The 11,517-nt window shown below is 53.8% G+C and overlaps 1 protein-coding gene across 1 annotated transcript; it reads right to left on the bottom strand.

Annotated features, from left to right (window-relative positions):
- Positions 1–575: 575 nt before the first annotated feature.
- On the bottom strand, positions 576–10,559 carry PI16 (peptidase inhibitor 16). Its single transcript, XM_075115962.1, has 6 exons — positions 9,389–10,559; positions 6,695–6,913; positions 5,965–6,074; positions 5,077–5,165; positions 2,389–4,623; positions 576–2,012 (listed from the first exon to the last, which is right to left on the bottom strand). The coding sequence occupies exons 1-6, from the start codon at positions 9,539–9,541 to the stop codon at positions 1,870–1,872; spliced, it is 2,949 nt and encodes a 982-aa protein (XP_074972063.1). The 5' UTR covers positions 9,542–10,559; the 3' UTR covers positions 576–1,869.
- Between the last annotated feature and the right edge of the window lie 958 nt (positions 10,560–11,517).

Below are 11,517 nucleotides of genomic sequence, written 5' to 3'. Positions count from 1 at the left end.
GTGCTGCGAATTTATGCCTCGCAAGGCCCTCTCCCTGTGTGCTGCTCACACCTGGGTGATGTTCTGCCACAAAAATGCTGCAGAGACATGGGATCTGGGAACACACGCTTGCATTTAACTTCTTTGCTGCAAAGATGAAAGAGTGTGTGTTTGGGGGCAGGAAGGGGCTGGCTGCTGGGCCTCTCCAAAGAGGGAACCAGAAGCGCTCCAGCCCCAGTTCTGATCTCTTTTTTTGCTCTGAGCGCTCTTCTTCTTGCTTTCCTTGCCCAAAAATTCCTGCTGGGGATACATTTTTGCTTTGCATTCAGCTGGGCTCTTAAGGAATATTCCCTGCGTCATCCTCAATTTCCTCCTTCTGCGGCTTTTACACAGGCTTAAAAACATTAAGTTGCAACCTTGCAAAAACTGGCACCCGGATGCTTTTGGAAAGCCAAAAAAAGACCTTCAGCACCCCCAGGAACCACATGGTCATTTAGCAATTCTACCTAAGCACACAATCAAGAGTATTTTACAAATATAATAAGGAAGACCCCGGCCTCCAGATCCCCCAGCGAGACACTGCACACCCCACAACAGACTTTCACACCAGGATTTATTCGGTGCATGCTCTTGAGATGCACAGGACACAGCATCATGGAGGAGGACACAAATATTGGCCTTCAGGTCATTCTCCACCTCATGTGTTTAAGAAATCAAAGGATGCAACAACTAGAGAAGGGACCGTATCTCCTAGTCCCTTCCACCGGTCTGCAAAGCTTGTCACATATTTAACACACCTTCCTGGGAATCCTCAGGTGAAGGGAGCAAAGACATGGGAGAATAAAACACTCCGTGTCCCAGACAATGGCAGTGGTCCTCCAGCAAGTCCTGGAACCACTGGTAACCTCTAACATCATTCACTTGGCTCTCTTGAGCTCAAATTGTACCAACACATGTGATGACTTGTTTCTCCTGGACCAGGTTGCACCACATGGAAAATATATGTCAATTGGGATCTGTATCTAAATTCGAATACACTTAAGTTACGCAAAGAAGGAAGCCATGCAGAAGAAAGCTCTATGAAGGAGCCGGTAGCACTGAAGATATTTCTTCTGTGCACGCACACAGGTGCAGGCACACGCGTAAAATAAAGCCATGGCAATGGACTAACTGTGGAACGGGTACACGTGGTAGAGAGAAGAGAGGAAGGACGCAAGGGTTCCAGATGTGTGGGGAGGAGAAAGGAGTACAGCTGGGTGATACTGGCCATAGGTGCACTAGAACCAGGAAGGAAATAGAAATCCTCTCCTGTGGGGGGGAAAAAAAGGCACTCTTCTTGGACAAGAAGGGAAAAGGTGAAATTTCTCCAAAATTGAGATAAACAGACACATCAGGAGGGGAAAAGAGCATTTCTGTTGGAGAGTCGTCCAACAAACGCCAAACCGAATCACTATGTCTCATGTACAGACAAACACCAAAACCAATGAGCACGTCTCATCGCCACTCGGGTTTCCAAGTCGTCCTGCTTTCCCTGGGGACAGGGTGTGGTGGGGCCTGCCAGCCACACAGGTGGGTGGGATAGCTCATCATTTCCAGCTTGAAAATGGACCAGATGCCCAGGCTGGCTGGGAAGAAAGGAGAAGCGTCCAAGGTCACCAGCATTATGGCAGACACCCTCCTGCCCTTGGGTCTCCTCAGGAAGGGGACCAAGTTCCCATGGGACTGCCAGCTGCCCTTGGCTCGTCAGGGCTGGCGCAGATAAGGCCGCGTAAGAAGAGAGCATGTCAGCCTGAAGTGTCCGTGGTGTCTCCCAAGCCTACCAGGGTTGTGGAACAACCAATGCTGAAGAAAGCCTTGGTGACTGGTGCAGGGACAGCTGAGAAAGACCATTCAAAGAAGAAGGCCCACCAGGATGACACTGGGTAGGAGGAAGAGTGAAAGCCCCAGGCAGGTGCTGGGGGCTCCAGCCGTGGGCTGATCCATGCTTGTCTGGTCGGAGTTTGTCTCTGATTCTTCAGTGTCCAGGGCACCTGCTGGCAGAAGAAAACCTGGAGTTAGAGGGGAAGAGCTGGACAAAAGAGTAACTCCCACTCATGCAGGACCATCAGTAACGTGCACCAAGACACCGTGAGGTACAAGGCAGCAGTGAATCAATCCAGCGAAGGCGTGACACAGCTGGTGGGTTAGTGGGGAGCAGACTGTGAACAAAACCATGCTTCACAAATGAGACATCCAACCAGCCCCTGTCAGTGTTAGAAGAAAGAGTGAGGACAAGGGTTGGGGCCACAAATGAGACAAGGATCCATAGGACCAGTCCGATGCTGGTTCCTCCCAAGCGCTCTCCATGCTGCTTGGGGATCACTGACTGTCTGAGTGTCCATGCCAGGACAGACTCCACAATTACCTTACCTGAGAGGGAGGTCTGGAAAGGAGGGCTCTGCCCTTTTTTTTCATTGGAAGATGATGTTAAGCGCAAGAAGGTGGGCTCTTCAGGGCTGAAGACCACTGACTTTGAGGGGGTTATGAGCTCAGCTTTATTGAAACCTAACTTGATCTCTGGAACGATTTGGGTGAGGGATGGATGTGGACTGGAAAAGGCTGATTTCTCTTTCCCTTCCTCTTTGATACCTTTATTTGTTTCTGGGACTGATTTAGGGCCGAAGGGTGTGCTTTCTAATAAGGCCGGATCCTCCGTAGTTAAGGGGCTAACGGGCTCTCCAGTGCCTACACCTACTTCTGGAGATACTTTATAATCCAGGTCTAATGTGGGCTCAAACGAAAGCGTTAGCCCAGCCGCCTCAGTAGGAGTGGATCTTTCCAGTTCAGTGAGTTTTGGGTGTGTGGTTGGGGCAGCTTTTGGTTGTGTCTTTGCTGTTGTGGTACGTGCTGGTGTTGCAGTAGTGAGTTTTGGCTTTGCTGATGTTGTAGTGGCAGGTTTTGTCTTGGCTGTAGTGGTGGTAGATGTTGGTGTGGTGGGTGTTGGCTTGGCTGTGGTGGGTTTTGGTGTGGTGGGTGTCAGCTTGGCTGTGGTGGGTTTTGGTGTGGTGGGTGTTGGCTTGGCTGTGGTGGTGGTTGTGGAAGGTTTGGGTGTGGTAGGTGTTGGCTTGGCTGTAGTAGTGATTGTGGTGGGTTTTGGTGTGGTGGGTGTTGGCTTGGCTGTGGTGGTGGTTGTGGAAGGTTTGGGTGTGGTGGGTGTTGGCTTGGCTGTTGGCTTGGCTGTAGTAGTGATTGTGGTGGGTTTTGGTGTGGTGGGTGTTGGCTTGGCTGTTGTGGTGGGTTTTGGCATGGTGGGTGTTGGCTTGGCCATTGTGGTGGGTTTTGGTGTGGTGGGTGTTGGCGTGGCTGTTGTGGTGGGTTTTGGCATGGTGGGTGTTGGCTTGGCTGTTGTGGTGGGTTTTGGTGTGGTGGGTGTTGGCTTGGCCGTTGTGGTGGGTTTTGGTGTGGTGGGTGTTGGCTTGGCCGTTGTGGTGGGTTTTGGTGTGGTGGGTGTTGGCTTGGCCGTTGTGGTGGGTTTTGGTGTGGTGGGTGTTGGCTTGGCCGTTGTGGTGGGTTTTGGTGTGGTGGGTGTTGGCTTGGCCGTTGTGGTGGGTTTTGGTGTGGTGGGTGTTGGCTTGGCCGTTGTGGTGGGTTTTGGTGTGGTGGGTGTTGGCTTGGCCGTTGTGGTGGGTTTTGGTGTGGTGGGTGTTGGCTTGGCCGTTGTGGTGGGTTTTGGTGTGGTGGGTGTTGGCTTGGCCATTGTGGTGGGTTTTGGCGTGGTGGGTGTTGGCTTGGCCATTGTGGTGGGTTTTGGCGTGGTGGGTGTTGGCTTGGCCGTTGTGGTGGGTTTTGGTGTGGTGGGTGTTGGCTTGGCCATTGTGGTGGGTTTTGGCGTGGTGGGTGTTGGCTTGGCCGTTGTGGTGGGTTTTGGTGTGGTGGGTGTTGGCTTGGCTGTTGTGGTGGGTTTTGGTGTGGTTGGTGTTGGCTTGGCCGTTGTGGTGGGTTTTGGTGTGGTGGGTGTTGGCTTGGCCGTTGTGGTGGGTTTTGGTGTGGTGGGTGTTGGCTTAGCGGTAGCGGTTGTTGTGGTGGGCTTTAGCTTGGCAGTAGCTGTGGTGGGTGCTGGCATGGTGGGTTTTAGCTTGGCCATGGCTGTGGTGGCTGCTGGTATTACAGGTTTTGGCTTGGCTGTGGTTGTTGTTGGGAGGGTGGTGGCATGTTTTGGCTTGGCTGCCATTGTGATGGTTGCTGGTGTTGAGGGTTTTGGCTTGGCTGTGGTTGGGAGTGTGGCTGTGGGTGGCGCCTTGGCTGTAGTGGCTGGGAGCACGGTTGTGACTGGTTTGGCTGTGTCTGGGAGCATGGTTGTGGGTGGTGGCTTGGCTGTGGTTGTGGTTGGGAGAGTGGTTTTGGGTGGTGCCTTGGCTGTGGTTGTGATTGGAAGTGTGGTTTTGAGTGGTGGCTTGGCTGTGGTTGGGAGCGTGGTTTTGGGTGGTGGCTTGGCTGTGGTTGTGGTTTGAAGTGTGGTTGTGGGTCTTGGCTTGGCTGTGGTGGGCACTGGTGTTGTGGGTTCTGGTTTGGCTGTGGTTGTGGGTTTTGGCATGGCTGTGGTTGGGGCAGATGGGCTGGCCTTTGTTGTCACAGGGGCTGGAGTGGTCTCTTCTACAGTGGGTTCTGGTAAGAGACGAAAAGTGCCATCGATTAGGGCTGGGGTCAGGTGACCTCAACAAATCCCCTGCACAGAGCAGGGCCAGCAGAAATCAGCTGGGGGGTGAAGCAGCAGCCGACCCCTCTCAGGTCACTCTGGGCCATCCCCTACTCTAGGGTTCCCAACCTGGAGACATCTCAACTCCCTCACACAACCTCCTGCCACTCGAGATCAGGGATCCACATGGGGCAGCAATGGCTGGCTAAGGGGATATGAGGTCCTTATCTGATCATCCTCATCTTGAGGCAGCTGGTCTGTCCTAGGGGCTGCCATCACACCTGATGTCTCACGCTCCAGCCCTGGAACTGCTGGTCCAGGGCTTTCTGATAGCTCGAGGACGGTTCAGAGCTTGGACCCCAACCCAGGGGTCTGAGACCCAATAGCCTGTCAAGGTACTTGTGCCACTTCGCTTCACTTACCACACAAGGAGTTGACACAGACTCTGCCCTCGGGACACTGTGAGCATGAAGGTCCTTCCTTGTACGGCTTTCGGCCTTTCATATTACCCCTGGAAGTAGAAGATGCCAAGAAAAAGAAGGCGTGAGGAGAGGGGGAAACACTCATCCCAAAGAGGGGGTCTGATTCAACTGGAATATCCCAGCCAAGGCAAAATTCAGGATTAATGCGAAAAACAGGTCTCATGCCACAGAATATCCGTGCCGTTTACTCAACAGCCTGACCCCAAGGCTGCTAAAACCAGGGGAGACAGCTCCATGGACCAGATCCTTCACCACCTCTTAGAACAGAGCAGTCGAAGGGCATTTATACATGTGATTTTTTTTCTCCCTTGTGCTCAAGACCCCTAAGAAGGTTGGCAGCAACCAGCTGCTCTTCTTGGTCTCATCAGCTCCAAGCTAGTGGTCCCCAAGTCTAGCCCCAGGGCTTCGCAAGCGGCCACCCACCTCTCCTCCCACGTCCAACACTTCCTGCTGGTGTAAATGGGCCTCTCCACCCCAGGCAACTGCTGCTGCTGGCAGGGAAGAACAAGGCACAGAGCAGGGAGCTGCTGGTTGCACCCTCAGCCACGGCAGCATCAGCTTGGGCAGCTCTTGGAGGGGAGCTCCCTCCCCACGTCTGTGCCAGGGGCTGAACCAGACGTCAACAGCTGCAATCACTGGCAAGGATCACCAGACAACTCTTCCTTCCTTTGTGACCAACCCAAGATAACAAAGGCCTTTCTCGGAATCACTTTGTTTTTATTTCTGAACAAGGCCAAATCCTGCTCTGCTATAGTGACTGAAGGAAGGACATTTCCAGCACAGAAATCCTGTCAAGATGCACCAAGCCACGTGAGGCACGGGACTTACGGGGGATAGTAGTTGCAAACAAGCAGGTACATGTCCTCTGTTTCGATTCCGCTGATCTTCTCACAAAACTTTGCCCCACAGCCGATCTGATGCGTGCCTGCCCAGACCACCTAAGGCAAAGACCAGGGGTGAAGGTGAGGTGACTGGGGGAGGGCAGACACAGTGTTGGCAACCTGTCCCCTGTCCTTGAAGGCTGTTCTGTCACCACACCAATGGCCCTCTCAACCTAATGTGTGCCCCAGATCCCACATCCCCACGTTGCTTTAGCATTCAGGATCCTGCCTCTTGCCCCCGTTGGACCCCCTTCCCAGCCTAGGGCTGTGGTCTGCATATCCAAGTGCCACAGCTGTCCTACCACATAGTCTACCCAGGTAGAGCATCACCATCTCTGCTTTGTTCCTGGAACCCTCCATACATCCATCCTCATATTTACCACCACCATCTCTGCTCCTTGCTCCCACCCAAGCTGTGAAGAAACGCCGAGACCTCATATCTCTGCCTAAGACAAGCTGGCACCCCGCTCTGTTGAGTAGCCAAAAGGGGCTGCAAAGCTTGTTTAACAGAGATCTTTAAAAAGGCTGGTCATGGCTGGCACCATGCCCAGGTGCCCCTGCACTACTGTGATTCCTGCCTCGTTCCCCATCCCTTTGTAAAGACTCTGGGAGGAGCTGGGGCTCTGGTACCGCTCCTTTCCTGACAACCCCATCCCTCTGCCCCACCAGCTCGGTACCTGGGTGTAGTGGCCACACATCTGCCCAGGGACACACGTGGAAGTTGTCAGGTTGTAGTATTTCTCCTCCCCGTTCCAGTCTTCCACGGCGAATTCCAGGTCCAGGGTTGGGGCCATAGCGAAGAGGTTTTCCCCCCGCCGTCCCCTTTCCTTGTTGTGGTCCCAGATGCACTTCTCTGCATAGGCTTGAGCAAAGGCCTCCAGCTCCGTGTCCCAGGTCTGAAAAGAGCTCAGCATCAGCATACAGAGAGGGACACTGGGCTCTCCAACATACACAAGGACATGTACCAAGGACCCTTGTGCTCTCTGGCCACAACTTCCCTATTCAGGAGTAAAATTCAGATCCCTACCCAACACAGACCTCAGGAGAGGGGAGCTCTGCAGTCAGTCCCAGCACAAACCAAACCTTAGCTTATAGGTCACGCAGGGGAAGGTCAGTGCATCAGCACAACCTTGCCCGGAGCATCTCTATCGTCTTCATGGAGCATCCTCAATTCAGCATGGACAAACCGTGAGGTCAGATGGAGGAAGGCAGGAAACTCACCCCGGGTCACACAGGAGGGGGCCTGGGGACATCTCTCTTTGACCGGGGTTGGCTGGGAGGAGAGCGGGATACATCTTCCCTAGCAGCTGCACAGAGCCTGGGAGCACACACTCCTGGGAAACATCATCTGCTTGCCTGGACCCGAGACGTGGCCGGCTGGCTGCCTGCCAAGAGCCCCCTCCGGAGCGGCAGCGTCCCTGCCGCCAGCTGAGCCCACTGGCCCATGGCGCCCTGCCGGCTGCATGGATAGGCAGGAGGAGGAGAGGTTTTCTCGCAGGGAGGCATACGAGGAACCCTACACTGCAGCTGTTTGGACTGTCCTTGCACCGTTCGATGGCGATGCCAGCTTTGCTCCTGCAGCGGGGTGGAAGGCAGCCCAACTACCTAAGCAGGGACCTTCCCGGCCAAACCTAGGGCTGGATCCAAAGGGGCAACATGGCCTCAATGCAGAGCATGTCACCATCGGGGTGTTGAGGGGATGTGGATGGGCCCCTGAGCAGCAGCGCTAGGGGACCAGGGGGAAGGAAACTGAGATATCTGGATGGGAGCGCAGAATGTTGTTTGACCTCCCACTGTGGCCCCAAGCCAGGCTGAGAGCAGTGGCTGGAAACCCAGTCTGGGGAGTGCACGCCCCTCTCCTCCTGGCACGGAGCCGGGCTCCATAAACAGGGGACTCGCACCTGCAGGATTTGCTTCATTAAAAAAGAAAAGCGGCTTTAGGCTACGTATCCCCCCCATCGCCTAACTATTTCCACAGCAACCAGATCCACGTCCCAAACAGAAGCGCAGGGTGACCTCAGCCGGGCACTGCGCCACGGCAGCAGGTGAACTCGGAGGCGAAGGCAGCCCAAGCAAACATCCCGGGAAGGAGGTGAGGACAGTGCTCTTGTGGAAAACCTCTACCAAGGAATTGTCAGTGCTGCTGTAAGCTAAACACTTGTGCTTCAAAAAAAAATAAAAAGCAAAAGCACTGGACTGTGAGTGGGTCCTGTATGTTTAAGCAGAAACAAAGCCATGCTGCGGAGGGGAGCATCTCAAAGCACACGACCTGCAATCAAAGCTTCAGCCGGGGGCAGCAGTCACCGTTTCAGAATTGTCGCTGGCTTAAGGACCCTGAGATATTGTTTCCCTCAGGCATTCTCTAAGACTTTGGCTCCAAAGCCCTTATTCTCCAAGTTTTCTGTGCCTTGCTTTGGTGGGTGTCTGTGGGGTCATGGTGCTTAGGGTCCTCACTCTGTCCTCTTTGAGTCTGAAGTCACTAGTCAGACCCCCTATACATGAACATAGCTTTTTCCTTCATTTGCTCAGCAAGGTCCCATTTACCAGCCCATGATGGTTAAATTCAGCCTGTGTGACTTTTGGGCCAGGCAGGGAGGTCTCCTCCAAGCACACTGTGACCAAAAGAGCAAAGCACTCCAACTATCCATCCTAAACAGTTGTCCTCCTCCCTCCACGTGTGTTGCAAACAGTGGAAAAAATCACATGCGGTGCAAGATAAAACACGATAGCCAAATTCTAATCAAATCAAGGGTCCAAATACGACAAAAAGCAGCACTAGCTCGAGAGCTCGTTTTTGCTGCCACTGCAGCCACACGTGATGCACCTGGCTCAGTTTCCCCAAGCAAAATGGGTGATCCCTCACCTCCAAGACAGCCACGCACAAGTCATGGTGGGGATTAGGAGAGTGATGGAAAGCCCAGGTAACTGAATGACCCGGCTGTCAGATTTGAAGTTGATGTTCCCTCCTACAGATAAAAGCCCATTCACCTGCAAAGGCAAATAAAATGCACCAGGCGATGCCCCACACAGCAGGATTCCCCCTCCAGCCCAGGGCACCTGCTCATGGCAGTGTCTCCCCTGCCTTTCCTCCCCAGCACGCACGTGAGCAAGAGCTGCATCGCTCTCACACAGAGCATCAGGGGACTCACATCACACATAGGAACTTCCAAAAACAATCAAAGAGAACTCCATAGGTGAAAGCAAACTCATCTCTTTAGAGGCAATTTAGGGAACCCCTTCACTGAGTTGTAGCCCTACAGAAGAATTACTCTGTCTCCCCTAAAGAAAACCCTGACCCCTCCTAGCATTAAGAGTGAGGCTTGCATGACACAAACACCTTCTGACATTCCCCAGCAATAAAAGCCACTTACCATCTTCAGCATATCCATAGCAGGAGGAGAGACCTGGGAGCGGTATTTATTATGTTCATCCAAGATGATCTTCTTTTCTTCATCACTCAGGGACCAGCTCAGCTCCAGCGCTGTGAGCAACAGGAAAACAGGAGGAAGACCTGAGCTCAGCATCGTGCAGCCAGCTTCTGCTCTTAGCAGCCCACGGCTCTGGCAGTCACATTTAAAGCACCTCCCAAAAGCAAGGAACACCCAACAGCTTGAATATTGGGGAGGAAATGTATTTCTTTATTAGAGCAGAGTTTTGGAGCCACACGGTACACACCCATCTCACATATCAGCCTTGATGGAGAAGCAGCAGTACGGCTGGTGCCAACGAGAGCGCAGGGTCCACTCCCCAAAACAGACCCTGTGCCTGAATCGGAATCCCTGGATTGGTATTTTCATCCAAGTCTCTGCTGCTCCAAACCTCAGACATCCCCTCAGCCCTCAGTTACAGGTCCTCTCTTTTACCTCCCGTCCCTTTTCTCCTAAACTATAATAATAATCCCTAAGCAACCAGCAAAGCCCTGATTTACACAGGGGCCCTCCCCTGTCCCTGGATCACAGCTGTGTCTAGAAACAAAGGCAACAAGATGCAACTGCTGAGAACAGTTTGCAGCACAGTAACTCCCCAGCTGGGAGTCAGAGCCCACCGCATCCAGCCCCGTGTCGGGGGGAAAGCAGCGGGCAGCCGAGGAACATGCCCGGGGCTCCCCCAGCCTGCTGGGAAGCGGGTGGGTAACCAAGGGTTAAAGCCCTCCCCTGTGCCATCAGGAGAACGGTGGGCAGGAGAGGAAGATCAGGATATAGAGCTGAAATTGCCCTAAAAAAAGGGGAGCTGAGAGTCTATAGCTGCCTTCAGGGCTGGCTGGAATAACCAGCCGTTAGCTCTGCAGGGACAGGCTGTGCTCGCTCCCCAGGCAGACACCCGGAGGGCTCAGCATCAGGTGTCCCAAATCGCCCCACCATGGAGGCTGTCTGGCAGAGACCCTCCAGCCTGCCTGCAGCCTCTTCCTCCCCATCTGCGATTGTGCAACCGCCCCGGCTCTGCTCCAGGAGCTGCCTTTGGGGATCACAGGCTATTAGAAAGGATCAGCGGGTGGGCAGCTCTGACTAGCAGAGCCAAGTTAATCACACGCTGTCGGCTCTGCCTCCCCTTCTCCCCTCCCGGCTCCCCAGGCAATGCTTCGCCATTTTGCCTTTTGCTTTAGACCACGATGATCACCCGTCACCACAACAGCTCTCCTACTGCCCCCCAAATCTCTTACCTCTGCTCGTTATCTCCTTCACTAGGTCCAGGGTCTACCACACTCTCAATAATCCAACAATTTCTGCAAGCAGGGTCTGAGGCTAACATCTCAAGAGACTATCTTAACTCATCTGGTCAAACCAAACGTTCCCGTTTATTGCTAAGGTGAGCTGCAGGCCTGGAATCTGGGTCAAGACAAACCCGTCTGCAACAAAAGATACCTCAAAAGCTCTGTTGCTGTGTCTCCAGAGACCTGGAGAAACAAATAGAAAGGATCAATGCTGGGTCCAGCTCCCGTCAGCCAGCTCACTGTGGTCTGGCTTACGAGGAACAAGGCAGCGCGGAGGAGACCGTAACGCACATACTGGTCTCTGCAAATGTGATGGGGAGATGAAGGACCAAGCTCCACGTAACCCCTGGCGCTACAGCACCCTGACGAAGCCTCGCAGGAGACAGCACAGCAACAAGGATTAAGGAAAACGGGATACAAGGCTTGTGGGGAAGAGAAAACAGCGCTGGAGGAGTCACCACCAGGGCATGTGGCTCATGGGGAAACGTAAGAGCCGGTGCATTTGGCAAGGTCAGGCACGGCTGCTGGCAAAGGGGGTGCAGGGCCATTTCCCAACTCTCCAACCTGCCCCAACAGCAATTTCCGGAGCCAATGTCTGAAGCATTGAGATTAATGACACAAGGTCCAAGCCCCACCCTGGAGCTGACAAGCTCGTGTCCAGCCGGCATTAGGTAAGCGCATGAGGAATGTGGCTTTCCTTCTGCTCACTCAAGGAACAGCCCGTCCACCGCAGCCCCGGGCAGGCAGCAGCCTCGGCGCGGGAGGCAGGGGCCGCACAGGCACCCGATG

This window comes from Phalacrocorax aristotelis, chromosome 21 (genome assembly GCF_949628215.1).
Source record: "Phalacrocorax aristotelis chromosome 21, bGulAri2.1, whole genome shotgun sequence".
Lineage (NCBI taxonomy): Eukaryota > Metazoa > Chordata > Aves > Suliformes > Phalacrocoracidae > Phalacrocorax > Phalacrocorax aristotelis.
The sequence above is the reverse complement of the archived record's forward strand: the minus strand, read 5'-3'. Positions and strand labels throughout refer to the sequence as shown.